General features: G+C 39.7%; 1 protein-coding gene across 1 annotated transcript; it reads left to right on the top strand.

Annotated features, from left to right (window-relative positions):
* The first annotated feature begins 309 nt into the window (after positions 1-309).
* LOC142107794 (nicotinamide N-methyltransferase-like) lies at positions 310-9576 on the top strand. The gene is made up of 3 exons (XM_075191413.1): positions 310-460; positions 6122-6329; positions 9035-9576. The coding sequence occupies exons 1-3, from the start codon at positions 310-312 to the stop codon at positions 9465-9467; spliced, it is 792 nt and encodes a 263-aa protein (XP_075047514.1). The 3' UTR covers positions 9468-9576.
* The last annotated feature ends 8483 nt before the right edge of the window (positions 9577-18059 follow it).

Genomic DNA, 18059 nt, shown 5'->3' with positions numbered 1-18059 from the left:
CATTTTGCTTGCAAATATAGAGCAAATGGTACAAATCCACAGCAGAGTGTAACCCAAACACAAGATAGAATTTTAATATTATCGTTTTACCCCTGGCACTGTGGCTATCCTTTTACATCTTTAAATAAACAGTTATTATATTAATAATTAGTTTCACATGCCTATAGCAAGTTGCAATTTACCTCTGACTAACTTGTGACTAAAGTCATATTTACTTGTAACTCATTATGTTTAAGGTCTGCTCATATTCAGGTGTATTTATACCTGCTATCCAGGGACATTATTATCATAAGACTCTACAGTGTCAGGATGGACCCCAGCTGTCTTAAGTACTATCATGTACATGAGTTTGATGCAAAAGATATTCTCTGTACATATTGTTCACCAACTACTGAAAGGGCAATTCTTGAGGAGCTGGTAATATTTCCTATGAAAGAGCTTCAGAAACTGCAGGCTTCAGGTAAATACATGAATTGGTAATTGTCAGTATGTCAGCATTGTGTAATGGAAGGTCATATTTTTGAGATACAGGAGCAGGGGCGCAGCGTTGGCAGAGTAAGCGGAGAATGTGACCATGGTTGCTAATCTATTTCCGAGTCAGTCTTATCATTGTTACACACTTCCATCATCTCTGTCCACCAATTAAGAGGATGCACTCTCCTCTCCTCCTCATTGTCCTCTTCTTTTTAGATCCATGAGGTTGTGTGAAGAGAGGACGCCTGGGAGGCAAGTGAAAGCAAGTCTATCAAAGAAGCTTGTAGGGTCATGGTAGCAGAGATATTGATGGTAATCTAAGGGAGTTTTGTGTCATAATTAGCTTTTTTTCACAATAATGCTGGGTACACACTACAAACACTTTCTATCAATTTGCTATCACTAATTATTTTACAAACCACTGAAGTTCCAGTTTACCGATACATGCGTACACACTATACACAACTTACCTTCAGATCTGTGCTCTTCATCTGGTCCTATAGCGGTGCAGTTGTTTAAAGAATGACAGCACAATATTCATTCAATACTTAACTCCCTGTCAGAAAATAAGCTTTGACTTTTCCCCAATGTCATTATAAATTCCGTTAGCTTCTGTGACTCTGAAACAAAATATTCAGTCTCAGAATGAACGGATGAATTAGTCCACCTTCAGCACTCTCTACATTTAACAACACAGACACCGGGGCAGATTTCTAACACTCTCTCTGGGTAGACAGTCGTATCAGTGCATACACACTGCAGGATCGGAAGGCGGTTGGAACAATATTTATTGTCCTGTTGCACAATCAAATGAAACGACGATCGGTACTCTGGAACGGCTGTCATTCAACTATATACACACTAATACGACATTGGCCCAAATTGTCGTTTATCGCTAGGTTGAACCAATAGTCGGCTGAAAACCCTGTAATGTGAACCCAGCCTGAGCGTTATAACCACATGCTTGAATTATGATGTAAAGATATGAGTGGAAAAGAAGAGATTACAGAAGTTAATAAAGTTTGAGATGAGAACAAGAGATAGCGATTAACTGATTTGTAAGAGTATAAGTGGACAGGTGATAGAATGGGAGGATAAATGGTTTGAGACTTCATTGTTATGTGTGAGATCAAACAAAGAGAGGATGCAGGAGCGTACAAGATAGGAAATGAGCAGGCTATTGCTCGGGGAAGAGGACTCCATTTTAAATCAAACCTGGTTAATATTAAAAGTAGCAGCAAGATCTGGGGAAGTGATGATGTTCAGAGGGGTTGGTGTGGGAGACTTGAAAATGATTTAAATGTGTTAAAGAGACATATGAGTTTAGAAGCCTGAGCAGAGATGAGAGATTGGAGGTGTTTTGTTTGGCAGTGTCCAGAACATTTTGATGAGATGATGGTCTGACAAAGGGAAGAGTGTTATAGAAATCAGAAACTGTGCAAAGTTGAGAAAAACAATATCAAGTTAGATGCAACAAGTAAATGTATTTGGCCACTTGTAGAAGCCAACAGTGGTGTTAAAGAGAGATATTTGGAAGCAGAAGAAAATGCATCCTCTCTGGACAGACCCGCAAGATACAGTGCATATATAATATACTAAATTACATTTGAAAATAAACCCTGCTTTTCCCCATATTGTCACTATCCTTCCATACTATAACAGAGAGGAATACTATCACCATATGTTTAAGGGTCTTTTCAAAGGTTCCCATCCAGGGAAATGACTGAGGCTTAAAGAAGCATCTGCAAAAGCGCAGTCCCGGGCCAGAAAAACAACATGTACAGGGAGTTTCTCGAGGGTGATGGCTGAAAATTGCTTTAATTCCCTTGTCCCCTTATGATATAAATCCAAACTTTTACATATAATCAATACATGTAAGCTAGTAATAAGCATTACATATTCTACTGTTAACATTGTGTTATGGCAACCAGTGCGGCATAAACTTGTAGAACTAAGCAGAAGAGGTCTCTACCTATAGCAGCCGCCTTTCCCGTAGAGACTGGTTATGCTCACAGGTACTCGGATGCCCCCAGGACTTACACTCAGTGTAGTACAAGTTTATGGCCAAACGGTAGCGCTCAGGTACAGGAGGTAATACACGGATTAGAGATAGGCCAGAGGTCTGCGGACTGGGCAGATATGATAGTGTTTGACTAGCCTGACAGAGCACAGGTGGAGACGTCTGGTACAAGCTGGGTCAGGGGCACAGGCAAAGGTTCAGTGTCCGGGTACAGGCAGAAGCTCAGCGTCACAGGCAAAGGTTCAGAGTCCAGGAACAGGCAGAGGTCATACACGGGAAAGCAATCCAAGCTTAAACACCAACACAGCATAGTAGCAGGTAGTAAACTGGAACAGTACGCTATAACCATCAGTGAGGCTCAGTTTTCACTGCCTTAAATATTACTGACAGCCAATCAGGGCAAAGCCCTGCAAGTATCCCCAGGAGTAGCCTATTATATTAGAAGTGCTGGTGGGAACTAATCAGCCCTAGAAGGCTGATACTAAACAGCCCGGCTGTTTGACAGCTAGCCGGGACCGGCAGTAGGGAGTAGCAGGCGTCCCGGTTGTTGCCTAGGCAACCGGGGCGTGGAGACCAGAAGTGACATCCCGGTCATCATGGAGACGGCCGGGACGCCAGAGACCAGGGGCAGTGAGTCGATGCGGTGCCGCGGCCACCACAGCTCCTGATAGTAACCCCTCCAATGCACCAGAAACTGGGTCCGAGCTTGAACCTTTTTTGGTGTCAAGAATTTTTTCCACGACAAACTCATGCTCTCCATTTACAAGAAGAGGCCGAGGCCTATATGAAGAGGGACGATTGAACTTGCTGGGAGGATCCACCTTCTTCAGAAGAGAGCAATGAAAGGTGCTAGGAATTCTTAAGGATTGTGGAAGTTTAAGTCTGAATGCCACAGGATTAATTTTCTTCTCAATTGTAAAAGGTCCAATAAATTGAGGTCCTAGTTTCTTACATGGTTGCCTCAATCTGATGTTCTGAATTGTCAGCCAGACTTAATCACCCACTTTTAATAGACAAGGACCACTGTGACGATCAGCGAGGGATTTGGACCTGCAGGAGGCTTGACGTTGTGAAGAGTGTACTTTTTTCTGAATGGACTTTAGCCGAGATGCTAAGGCAGAAGTCCCGGCATCACCGACAGAGAAAAAAGAGTTTGCTTTTAGATGGAACCCAAAGTTACAGAAGAAAGGGGATGTACCAGTTGCAGAATTTCAGGAATTATCATATGCAAACTCTGCCCACGGTAACAGAGAGAACCAGTTGTCATGAAATTTGGATATATAAATGTGCAGAAATTGTTCTAGAGTTTGGTTAGTTCTTTCTGTCTAACCATTCGATTGTGGGTAGTAAGCTGATGACAGACTGACTTTAATTCCAAGCGAATTGCAGAAGACCCTCCAAAACGGAACTATAAACTGAGACCCTTGATCCGAGACAATGTCTTCCTGGAAACCGTGGAGACGGAAAACGTGTGAAATGAACATCGTGGCCAAGAGTTCCGCATTCGGTAACTTGGATAATGGTACGAAGTAGGCCATTTTGCTGAAACGATCAACGACCACCCAGATGGTGTTATGACCAAAGGACCATGGAAGATCGATTATGAAGTCCATCGAGAGATGTGTCCAAGGTTTACCTGGGGTAGGTAAGGGCATCAATTGACCAGAAGGACGGTCCTTAGAGGACTTGTCTCTAGCACATTCCGGGCAAGCATAATTTACTGCATCCGAAGATAAAGTAGGCCACCAAACCCAGCAAGATAGAGTTTCGATGGTTTTATGGATTCCTGGATGACCTGCCGACCGATTGCTATGGCATTCCATGAGGGCTGACTTTCAGAGATGGACGGAACAAATTATTTATTAGCAGGAGTCTAAGCTGGAGCATTTTTTTGGAACTGGCGTAGAGTGGCCCCAAGATCCTGAATTAGGGCGACATGAATGGAGGACAAAGGAACAATAGGTTGCGGATCAGGAGACTGAGGATGACATGCCATGAAACTTCAGGACAATGAATCGGCTTTGGTGTTTTTTGAACATGGAGGGAAAGTGATAATGAAATTAAACTGAGTAAAAAACAAAGCCCAGCGGGCTTACTGGGATTCAAGGTTTTCATGGTCTGAATACACTGGAGGTTTTTGTGGTCAGTGAAGATTGTAACGACATGGGTTGCTTCCTCTAACCAGTGCCGCCACTCTTCAAAGGCCCACTTGATGGCCAACAATTCACGATTTCCAATGTTGTAATTGATTTCAGCGGGTGAAAATTTTCTGGAAAGGTAAGCACAGGGATGCAATTTCTTACTCTGAGGATCCTTTTGGGAGAGAATGGCAACTCCCCCAACATCTGAAGCAGTATTCAACCCCCAACCAAGGGGTTACCATACAAGCCACAGGCGGTAATGCTCGATCCAAACTTAATACCAGGAATACCCAGCGTCTGAGCCAAGTGGATATCCAGAAAGTTACCTGCTGCACCACTATCGAGGAAGGCCGACTCATCTGTAGAATGATCTCTGAAGATTAAGCGTGCAGGGACTAACAAGGAATTTTCTGAAGAGATTATTTGGAAACCCAATCGCACCTCTTCACCAGCGCTTAGGTTTAGGCGTTTCCCAATTTGATAGGGCAGGTACGAACTAGGTGGCCCAATTGACCACAATACATGTAGAAACCCACGGTAAGCACCCAACTGCATGGGCTCAGGGGTGTCCAGAAAGGTAGAACAAGACTTAATTGGTAAGCAAGGAGGTATAGATGATTCGGCGATCAATTTTAATAACTAGTTGCATCAAACTTTCAAGTGAGGTTAGCGTAGGGTACAGTACTAAGGAGTCCTTGATTTGTTCCATAAGGCATAAGCGGAACTGACTCCAAAGTGCCGCCTCATTCCATTCACTATCGGTTGACCACTGTCTGAATTCTGCACAATACTCTTCAGCAGAGCGACGTCCTTGCCTCAACGCCCGAAGATGAGACTCAGCTGAAGCTACTCTGCCTGGGTCATCATATAGCAGACCAAGGGCCTGGAAGAAGGCATCCACGGATTGTAAAGAGGGACTCGCTGATGGAAGGGTGAAGGCCCAGGACTCGGGGTCGCAAAACATGGTGAACTAATCAGCCCTAGCAGGCTGATACTAAACAGCCCTGCTTGCGCTAGCCCGGCTTTTTGAATGCTGGCCCGGGCGCGGCGGCAAGGAGTAGCAAGCGTCCCAGTTGTTGCCTAGGCAACCGAGACATCGAGACCAGAAGTGACATCCCAGTCATCATGGAGAAGGCCGGGTCGCCAGGGACCAGGGGCAGTAAGTCATGGCAGTGCCCGCGGCGACCACGGCTCCTGACACAGTGCATGAACAGTGTATGAACACAGTGATAAGAGCAAGCATACATTTCAATGCCACATGGGCAAGAGGTCAGAGTCTATTTAGTGTTTTGTGCAGCTTGTTAAATTATGTGATCATGAGTGCATTAAGTCGATGCAAAAAATTACAATTCACAGTTTATATTATCTATCATTTCTCTTGTACGACTACCAGTAAATAAAAAACAAACATTTTAAAATTACGACTCAATAAAATTTGGCTTTTATGTATTTTTATATTGATGTTTGAATTTGTTTGCTTTCACAGGTAATTTTAGAGGTGGACTATTGATTGACTTTTCAATGGGACCCATCATTTCCCACCTGTTGACAATCTGTGAAGTTTTTAAGGCTATCACTGTTCTAGAAACAAATGATTTCTGCATTAAAGAGCTGGAGAGCTGGATAAATAAAGAAGAGGAAGCTTTTGACTGGTCTCATCTCTCTGAGGTTTTTCCGGAAATGGAAGGCAACAGGTAAATTAGTGTCACTCTCAGATTAGGTCACATGTTAATGTACAGACAACTGAATGTTTTATTATAACATGTAAAGAACAACCCATATCATATTTCTGCATTGTTTTAATATAGGTTAAATAAAAAATATTTTAAATAAATTTCATAAAATTAGCCATCCCATAGTTACAGAAATTATATGCATAGTGTGATTATTGACGTGTAATAAAAGGGTAGAGATGGTGCATTTATAGGGTGTTCCTTGCCAAGCCCAATCATTCGGCCTCTGCAAAATGACTTGAATTCTATATCATCTCAAAGATATCTGGGGGTTAATCGCTTTTACTAAGAAAAACACTTCCATACATAGTGCACTGTACACAATATATACCTATTTTTTAAAAACAGTCAGCTCCCTCCACCCAACGCCCTCAACCATGCTGGTTTTATAGCAGGAAGACCATGAGTCAGGATTGCCCTTCTATAGTGAACATAAGCCCTAGGCAGTTCAGCACAGTTCTGTACATTAATCTGGAGGCAATTCCCAAAATAAAACACAGCAGGTAGGCACCATCCTACCCTTCCAGAAGCTGCAAGCCCAGCAGTGATAAGTGCTGGGGCTATTCTGATATGGTTAGGCTGTGGAAGCCGGTTTGGCTATCAAGTTTGGAACCTCTGGACTTGCTACACCAGTGGTGAGAGTCACTACCCTACACTATCTGACAAATCCAAAATGTTTTCTCATGCTAAGCCTTTGTGAAAGGCTGGCGGTAACAGGTTGTCCCAGGGACTACCAATTTCCATATTTTCAGTTTGTAGTGTAGATAATTCTCTAAGGAGATTTTTCAGAGGGGGGAGTCATTTGGACTATAACGACTCAAGTAAGAAACTTGAATAATGGGGGGGGGCATTGGTTTTAAGGGGTCTTTTCTTAACTCACAGTATATTTTAAATTCTATATGTCTGATTATTTTTTTTATCTTAGGGTTTTATAGACCCTTGTCCATTATACTGGGACCACTGGGTGGCAAAATTAAACCTGCCTCCATAGCTGGGGGAATATCAGGAAGAGAGTGGGGCGATTTGGAGAGGGAGACATAGCTAGCTGCACAGTACAAGTTGCGATCGGCCATTGCGCCCCCATGGCTTTGCGCCCTGGGCGGTCGCACCGGCCGCACCACCCTCATTGCGGCTCTGCTCTATAGTGCTCGGGTTGGTAGAATGAGTACATTAAAATCTGACATTATTATCTTAATCATCATAAGGTGACTGTCATACACAACAGCTGAATAAACCTCACTGAAAGACTACCAGGGAGAGGGCCAAGTTACAACATATTTATAGTATTGATCAGGAACATGCTAAATACATCTATAGTTCCCATTGCATGCTGAAATGGGCAGTTTTATTGCAGTCCAAATGTGTAGCAACAGTTGTATACTGTACTGTATAACCAGGATAACCATGTGATACGTGTGCCAAAAATCATCATCATCATGTAGCATAGCTTAAAATCAATGTACAGTGTAATTGCAGGTCACAGCCTTAAATGATGTAGAAACCCAAGTCAGAAACAATCCATTTAATTCACCCATTTCTAAGGTATTATTAAGCGCCCATATTATCTTAGACTTCTCATCAAATTAATTAGTACTTAGCATCCTCGGAGCAGGAAATCTGCAGTATGAAAACAATTTGTGTGTTCACATTTGCAAACATTTGTAAATGTACAACAATAATGCACTAGAAGTGTCACATGTAGATCTAATCAATGCGGTAGTTTCTAGCTTTTTTGTAAACTAAATTGTACCGTGGTCTTCTTTAGTTACTTAAAGTAAAGTGAGGTCTGGTGCATTCATTTTACAAACACTAATAAAAATAATAATAACAATCATTTTATTTATATAGCGCTTTTCTCGCAATAGGACTCAAAGCGCTTTACAGATGCAGATTAAAAAACACATAATATAAAATAAGCATATAAAGGTTTGGCAGAGTGCAGAAAAGAGAGCTAAGCATTTGGGTTTTTTATAAAATATGGGGCATTAATTAAAATGCTTCAATAAACAAGAAAGTCTTCATTCTGTTTTTGAAGTGTGAGTGAGGACTTGGTGGACTGTACAAAGCAGTGAGTTCCAAAGAGGAGGAGCCGCAAACGCTAAAAGAGCGACCCACCAAATGAATTATGGGATATTTATGAAACTGTTAGTAGTCCTTCATCTGTGGCTGGAAGTGAGCGAATGGGAGTTTAGGGAATCTGAAGCTGCTCCAAGTACCCAGGATCTTGGTTGTGTAGGTATTTGAATGTCAATAAGCCAATCTGGAAGTAGATTTGCCATCTTACAGGCAGCCAACTTTGCTTTTCACTGCTAGTACTGAAAGCTTAATGCCATCTCAGGATGGCATTACTTACCTTTTCCAATGGAGTGCGGTCCCGCTTGAGAGGATCCTCTTCGCAGGCTATATTCTCCTCCCCTTCTTAGACCAGAGTTGACTTTACTGCGCATGCGTGTCAAAACATCGGCGCATGCGCATTAAGTGAACTCTGTTTGCTCAATGGAGCCTGTCCCTCATGCAATGAAACAAAAGTTTATTTCAGAGAGTGTTTTTCACTGAGGGTGTGTTATTGAATAGAAGTGGTACATCTTTCTGCATTGCTGTGATTAGCCATTAAGCATTGCATTTTAGGTTAAATGATCCATTAACTGTTCGATTATCTTTTTCAGTGAAAAGTGGGTGGAAAAAGAAGAAACTCTAAGAAGAAAAATGAAACAAATTATGAAATGTGATCTTAGCCAAGAAAACCCCACTCAGCCCTTTGTACTGGAGAAAGCCGACTGTCTGCTGAGTGTGTTTTTAGTGCAAAAAATTAGCAAAGATAAAGATACTTATTGCAGAAACCTTAAAAAATTGTCTTCCATGATCAAAGTAGGCGGCCATCTAATCTTGATAGGAGGATTTAATGTACAGTATTTCTCAGTTGGAGATCACAAGTTACATAGCTTAAATTTCGAAGAAGACTTTGTAAGAGAGGCTGTAGCAGACGTAGGATTTACCATAGAGGATCTCCAGATATTAAACAGCAATGTATGCAGTGATATTATACTCTATGGCAGTCTTTGGTGTCTCAGGGCTCTCAAAGTAAGAGAGGTTTTATAAAAAAAAAAAAAAAAACAGGTGTGGGTGGGAAAATGAAACAGTTTTCCACAGTTTATTTTAGATTAAGGATCAGAGTAAACAGGAATTTTAGCAAGAACTAATAATGATCTTAGAGGAAATAAAGGATAACTATATGAGAGTTAAATTACTGATAATGACTCACAAAAGGGCATGTAAAATAAGGTCATTGGTACTTCATTACTTAAATTATAAAATGCAAGCTAAAAATGTACTAATATATAACTGAAATGTTTGGCATATAGATTGTAAGCTCTAAGGTCAAAGACTTTGCATCTTTTATACCAATCAGTGCTTTCTGTAACAGTGTGATAATTGCATCTTTGCTTCCTATTTAAATATCATTGTATAAATTGATAATTGATGCTTTACAGATATCCAATAAATAATTAAACACAAAAAAGCACATTTTTGTGGCAGAAACCTTAAAAAATTGTCTTCCATGATCAAAGTAGGCGGCCATCTAATCTTGTTCGGTGGAGTTCGGTTCAGTATTTCTCAGTTGGAGATCACAAGTTACATAGCTTGACATTGGAAGAAGACTTTGTAAGAGAGGCTGTAGTAGACACAGGATTTACCATAGAGTATTTCCAGATATTAAACAGCAATGTATGCAGTAGAGATGCTCACTGACCCCCGTGTTTTGGTTTTGTTTTTAGTTTTGGATCTGTATTACCGTCATGTTTTGGTTTTGGTTTTGCCAAACCGCCATTGCATGTTTTGGTTTTGGTTTAGGTTTTCTTTTGCAATTTTGTTTAAAAATCAATGTTTTTGGGCATAAAATAACCTAATTTAGTGTTCCACCTGTTTCTTGGATAAGCAAGGTAATTCTAAAGCTAATAAATTAGGAAGAAAACAGTTTAATCCCTGGTAGGCCGTCCTTAATTCTGCACACAAACCCGATTGTCTTCCTCTCCATCTTAGCCTATTGGCAATGCAGCCATCGTCTTTGGGTGTATATTACACCCTACACTTATAGTTAAATATATAAAGAAATGGACAAAGGCAGTTTGGTTTCTGTCTGCATCAGCCCCCCCCCCCCCGATCCACTGGACCAAGGTAGTTTGGTGGCTGTCTATGACCTCCCCCGACCTCCACTTGTAGTTGAATAGAAAAAAAGCAGCCTGCATAGACTGTAGAATTAGAATATAAAAAGAAATGGACAAAGGCAGTTTGGTATCTGTCTGCATCAGATCTCCTCTCCACTAGGAGTAAAATAGAAAACTATTCAGCCGTTATATAATCTAGAATATAAATAGAAACTGAGAACGGCAATTTGGTATCTGTCTGCATCATCATCATCAACATCATCATTAGCGCCCTCATCGCCTACACAAATCTCCCCCTCATCCTCTTCTAATTCCAAAGTGGCATCCTCAATTTGTGTATCACCAGCTACACTCGGGCTGTTCAGGCAAACATCAGTTGAACTGCTGAAAGGGCCCTTCTTTATGGGTACGCTAACAGAATGCTCACGATTAGACATACCACTGGTGGATGGACTCTCCACAGGGATTGGTGTCATTTCTGATTCAGAGCATACATTATCCTCTAAGGCCTTACTGTTTTCTTGCAGCTCGGCTTTCCCGCGTAACAGTAGTTGTGCACCACTTTTAGACTGCAAATTACTTGGTCTTGCTTGCTCACGAGTGACCTTACAAGAAGAAGGCTCAGTAATATTTTTAGATCTGGCAGTAATAGAGAAAGGCAAAGGCCTCATTCTTTCTTTGCCACTGCGTGTGTATAATGACATGTTGGCAATTTTTTTTTATCGGCCGTTAACTTTTCCTCAGTTACACTTCTTTTTCACTTCAACATGGTACATTTTTTTTGGTGTGTGCTTTTTTCCCTGATTTAAAAAGACTATGTACTTTTACATCGCCTTTCCCAGATGACGTACTGGGAACACTACCATCAGGACTGGTGACAGAACCTGGTTGCTGCTTCTGCTCATATGTGGACTGCTTTGAATCCATTTTAATGAGCCAAAATCACTTGTAGTACAAGATATTGTCTTATATAGATACTGCTGACAAATATGACTTCTTTTAACAGCCATAAAAAATAGTGTAAAAAACTGGGTAATATTGGACACCCCAAAAGCACTTGGAGTGCCAAAAAAGAAAAAAAAGCCCCCTCTATCCTCCTCTATTACTGCTCTAGCAAATCCAATTGGTATTAATATTAGAATTGTATAGAATAGAATAGAAACAGTTATGTGTACAATAATTGCTCTGTCCCTGCGCTAATATAGCCTGTGACCTAACCCTCCTCTCTCCCTCTGTCAAATGGCGATGGATTGCTGTGGAGGCTGGTATTTATGCTTTTCAAATCTCGCGAGAACCGAGCTCAGAAATACGAATACGTCACGATGACGTTTTGCCTCGATTTTGATTCCGGATGGGCGGGAGAGTACCGAGCCTGCTCGACTCGGATAGGCGAAATTCGGATGGATTCGGATCTCGGGGAACCGAGCCCGCCCATCTCTAGTATGCAGTGATATTATAGTCTATGGCAATCTTTGCTGTCTTAGGGCTCTCAAAGTAAGGGAGGTTTTATAAAACAACAAAAAACAATGAAACAATTTTCCACAGGATAAAGGAAAAGGCTTTTGTTGTTGTTTTTTAGAATAGGGTCAGTGTAATAATGATCTATAAGGAAATAAAGGGTAACTATATAGAAATAAAATTGCTAATAATGGCACACAAAAGGGCGTATAAAAGATGGTCTTTGGTACTTCATTAGTTAAATTATAAAATGCATGCTGAAAATGTACTAATATCATTGAGATGTTTGGCATATAGACTGTAAGCTCTAAGGTCAAGGACTTTGCATTCTTTATACCAATCAGTGCTTTCTGCAGTAGTGTGCTTATTGCATTTTTGTTTCCTATTTCAACATTGTTGTATGAAGTGATAATTGATGCTTTACAAATATCCAATAAATAATTAAACACAAAAAAGCAAGTTTTTATGGCACTCCATGTAAAACTTTTGTATTGTAATATTAGAAGTGGAGACAAGTGTTTTTTGTGTAAGAGAAGATATTTGCTTCTTGTTTTATTGTACAATCCCAACATATTTAGCTATTTATTTTTATCTATTTAGTGTCACATATTATACTGTGCAGTGCTGTACAGAGAATATATAATATATATATATGTATATATATATATATATATATATATATATATATATATATATATATATATATATATATATTTTATATACTCTGGCACGGGCAACCCTCTGGTAATGCACGCTCAAGCATCATCTTGCTTGGTTATTTGCTTTTATTGTCAGGATAGTAAAGTAAGAGATAACACAAAGTTGCACACACTTTCTTGTGACTCTAATGCTAGATAAACCGGAGACCAACTCCCTAGACACCGGCCGACTTATTTAGCATCGGACAAGAAGCACAAAATAAAAAACACAGGTTTAAATACTTTGCAGTCCTCCCACAGCCCTCACTTGTTAGACAGATGACACTCCCACCTTTCTTTCGAAAAGGAGTTATCTGCAGGTGTTCTGTTTGATTAAACCAAACCCTTTGTCACAATATATTATACTGCATATATATATATATTTTATATATATATATATATATATATATATATATATATATATATATGCAGGGTTTTTTGGGGATTGAGAGTGTTGTATTTTTTCTTTCATAATTTGAATGGTCTTTTTGAATCAAGGGGTGCACTACTGCTCAAACTTTACTGTATCATATGGACTATACAGAATCGAACATAATGTTTGAAAGATTTTTTGTTGAAATACCATATTTTCAAAATTAGAAGTTGTAGAAATAGAATGCTTACAGTTCAAGGAACTTCTGCCAATTATCTGGATTTCATTCATTAGTTTTACTGTTATACTCATTCATACAAAAATAAAAAAAAAATGGTGTTACTATATATTCTATCAATCTGTGTCTTGTTCATGTTGGGTTTCCTGTGTGCTGTAACATTATTATTATGGTGAATACGAATCTGTTTTGGTGGTGAATAATTTCTTACAATGTTTCTATACCAATGCAAACATGATTCAAAGAATGCTTATGTGATCTATATTATAATCTATAATAATGACTATTGTAAATATCTAATCAGCTAATCACGGTGCCTTAACTCAATTCATAAAAGAATGCAGGCATGGTCAAGAGGTTCAGATGTTGTTCAGACCAAAAACCAAAATGGGAAAGAAATGCAATCTAAGCGATTTTGATTGTGTAATAATTGTTGTGTGCGTAGTGCATCAACATTTTTGTCTCTTACACCTTACACTCCCTACACTACAGGCATGGCAGATGACTTTCTTTTTTTTGCAGCCACTGCAATGTTCTACATGCGGTCGAAAATGCCCAGAAAAAAACAACACACGCAAACATCCTTTTTCCCACTTAATATAGATGGCACTGCATGACTCAAAACATCTTCACAAGTATTGAAAAATACAAAAAACATTAGAATATAATAGTTTTTGGAGGGGCTCTGCTGCTGACCCTCACACACAAACACCCAGTTTACACTTCCATAATAATTCTTCCTAGAGATGGATGAGTCTTCTGTTGTTCCCTGTCTGTTTGACTCCTAGATGTTCCACTGCCCGCTCTGGACCCTGGATATACCCTGACCTGTCTGAATATCTCCGGTTGTTGTTTTCTTCCATCTTTTACTATTGGCTGCTATAGTCTTGCTATGTCTTCAAGGTATCATCCTCTTCTAAATAGCGGCCCAACCTGGTTCATTTATGTTGGTTGCTGTTCTGGAATTTTCCAAAACTGCAGAGCATTCCAAAAAATAGGTCAATACTAACACACAGTTTTACCACGAGGTGGGAAGTCAATGAGTCGGCCAAATGATATATATAAAGAGGAATACTAATGTTTGTGACGTTCTTAAAAATCTAGACTGTTGTTTGATTTCGGTATGATATATGTTAGTGAAAAAAACAATAAAAATGAAATAACATTTAGAAATGATTAGGTGATTAAAGAAGGGCTCATCCGCTCCTGACCCTGGCACACACAAGACATACCAAGTTCAGTCTTTTGGGCTGCCAAAAAAAAACCTGTACATTAAACCCTGCTAATTTGGCAGGGGGGGATAAATGATTATGGTTGAAAGAGAGAGTCAGTTGTGAAAGCACATTATAATAAACAGACCTGACTGATCATAAGACTATCACGGTGTTGTGTACCAAACATACACAATAACTCTCCTGTTTTATGCTGAAATGCAAACATATTTATTTTATTTCACAAGATGGGTTATTCCACTGATGTAATGGACATTATGGATATTAGAGTAGATTACGAGTTTGCAGAACCTTTGGCAGTAACTGGATCTCAGACTCTATTTCCCTTTTAGGTGAATTATAAAGTACAGATTGACCAAATACAAATGTCCACAAAGCTGAAATGATCCTGTACATTTACTATAATGAGCTGATATTATTTGTGTACATATTTGTAATACAGATATTATGATGTAATATACCTAAATATTTATCCATTTTATTATATAGAAAAGTTGATACTATGGTAATTTAGTCTACATTAGGAACTTATGATACCATCAAATGCATTCCCATGACTGACTAATGAAGATAACGTATCGTCATATGAATGTTTCCTACTGCTGATTAATTTAAACAACTGGATCCTAGTAAGTATAAAAAGAATTCCTGGAACAGTTGAGTTCCAGGAAGAGACAAAGACGTGAGAGTCAGTTGGTCTGTGATACAATATTACAAGATGAGTTCTAAGTGCACTAAGTTCTACCATGTGGACTTCTTTGATTCCAGAGCGTTTATGGATCATTATTTTTCTGACAAACTAGAAATGGTCTTTGGAGATGAATCATTGAAATTTCCCGTGGAGAATCTCCACCACATCTTCAAAGCGGGTATGTATACTATACTATATCTTACTGCTAAGGTTAAATTATTTCTTTATTAGCTGCCTTTTATTAAAGGGAAGAAGCATCTTTTGTATTTTCTACTTCTACTATTAAGTTGGCAATTAAAACAAAAACTTTATTCGACACCTATCTACAATGATTAATTTTGAGAGTGATGCAATGCCTATGAAGACAGAACATGCCTGTGTACATGTGGAGTGATTTGGCACTCGTCAATATTAAGAAAACACACGGGATTGGGTTTGATACGTAATATCGATGATGAAAAATTTGACAGCCTTTACTTCTACCAAAAGCGGCATGATGACAGGCAGTCATTCCGAAGACACAGGACTCCGGCACTTCAGGTTAACGTCAGCACGATGTTGATCAATGTTAATTTAAAGCGGCAATATCTGGACCCCGCAAGTTAAGTGTTTTTGTGACAAGTCAGATTTTTTGGTAGAAGTAAAGGTTGTCGGATTTTTCCTCATCGGAAATGCGATTACCACCGACTGGATCATTACTGTAGATCCCATTCTCGGTTACAGGACTTTTTCCGGGCTGCACCCACTTTGTGGAATTCCCTCCCACGCACAGTAAGACTTTCCTCTAGTTTTCAAACCTTCAAGCGTTCACTGAAAACCCACCTCTTCAGACAAGGTTATGTTATTCCTCAACCACCATCTTTATTTCCCTAGATTACCCTATTACCATCCTCTACACTGCTAACGCAAGACAACAACCCTCTGACCAACATTGCCACACACACAGCCCACTCAATACTTTCACCTTTGCATTCTAGCTGGTCCATTGTGCAATATGATGTAGCACATGCCCTTGTGTTTCAAACTCACATTGTCCTATAGATTGTAAGTTTGCGAGCAGGGTTCTTTTACCTCTCTGTCTGTATGTATTATCCAGTATTGTCTTATTAATGTTTGTTCCCAATTGTAAAGCACTACGGAATTTGCTGGCGCTATATAAATAAATGTTGTTGATGATGATGATGATAGATCTGCCCACAGACATACAAGTGTATGTGAGAGTTGTGTGGCAGGAAGTAGGTTGGGCAATCAGGTAGCCATATGACGAGAGCCATTGTTATTGTCTTTAGCCTGTTCCATTTTGCACATGTTGCCCAACTAGGCACAATAATCATTGGCCAATTCCATAGTGTCCCCATAACATGTCACAGAGCTGTGCAAATTATCTTCCTAATAATAATCTGAATGATTGGGTACTGTATGTCTGGATACCACTCCTCTAGATTGCTGAGGACTGCAAATCAATGTTTGCATGTTTAGGTGAAAGTGGTGGATCTAGATACCCCATTTAAGGTTTTATGTGGTATAAATCTGGTTGTATGAATAAGAGTATACATCCCTCATACATTTAACCAGTAACAGGAGTGTTGTGATGCTGTTGTGTATCAATAACATCACGTTACAGAATGATGTGTAGAACAGATGTTACATAACATATTGCACTTTCTAATCATTGGAATCTTTCCCTGCAGGTCAAATTAAGGGAGAAACTGTGTTTGACATCAGCGTTGGTCCCTTAGTTCATTATCTCCTTCCAGCGTGTGAAGTTTTCAAAAACATCTATTTACTGAGGTTCAATGAGAAATGCATTATGGAACTGAACAAATGGCTGAACGCACGTACAGGAGCGTGTAATTGGAATCACGCAACAACATATGCTGCACATTTAGAAGGAAACAGGTAAAGTATCTGCACAAACATCTCTCTACAGGTAAATCCACTGTCAGTACACACTGAGCCTTTTCTTAAATGCTTTACACATCAACAATAGAACAATTAGCCCTCTATGTAGGGTAGGAGGAATATTTATTAAATGTGTGTATTATTGATTTGATATCATTGCTGAATGGGGGAGGGATGCCTAGATTATTGACTTTACCTTGGCTTTCCAGGGGATGAATAGTACCTCTCTCATTCCTCAACAGGGCCGTAATGTTTCCAGACAAGACACCAGCAGCAGGTAGTCAAAGTTAAAAGAACAGGTAGAAGAGATAAATTTATTAGGGGGGGCAATGCTTGTTGGGAGGATGCACTGCAGTCTACACGCATGCTGAAGCTTGTAGGTCTACACGCACCAACAGGCAAGAACAGTCATGAGCTGTCAATGAATGCTGGCAATTGTAGTTCCGCAAGTGCTTTCAGTACATTTTCAAATGTTCTATATGAATCAGTGGTACTAAAAGGGCCCCAGTGCTACTCAGCATGGGGCCAGACAACTCTTGGAGCTGGGACCCACTGATTTGTATTGGGTGCCCCCTAAAGAACTCGGCCTGCTGCTGAGTACCCCTGGGCTTGCCTAAAGTGTAAGCGAGGGTGTTTGTTTTTTTCTTCTTGGTTGATTGATTATTATAACTTTCTGACAGGCAAGATAGCTCAAACAACATGCCATATGATCTATTGGTATATTTTCCTTCTCTAAAAAGCTATGGTTAGCCATGCATAATACATGGGACAATTTGTATATCTACCATGTATAAAAATTGGCATGGCGGTTGTATAGCTTGTGGTTTAAAACCAAATGCATTATATGTGGTTTGTCCTTTGATGAACCACTCGGTTTGCAAACCGTATATCAAACCATTTGAAAACCTGGGGTTTGAACAAACCGCAGGTTAG

This window comes from Mixophyes fleayi, chromosome 11 (genome assembly GCF_038048845.1).
Source record: "Mixophyes fleayi isolate aMixFle1 chromosome 11, aMixFle1.hap1, whole genome shotgun sequence".
Lineage (NCBI taxonomy): Eukaryota > Metazoa > Chordata > Amphibia > Anura > Limnodynastidae > Mixophyes > Mixophyes fleayi.
The sequence above is the reverse complement of the archived record's forward strand: the minus strand, read 5'-3'. Positions and strand labels throughout refer to the sequence as shown.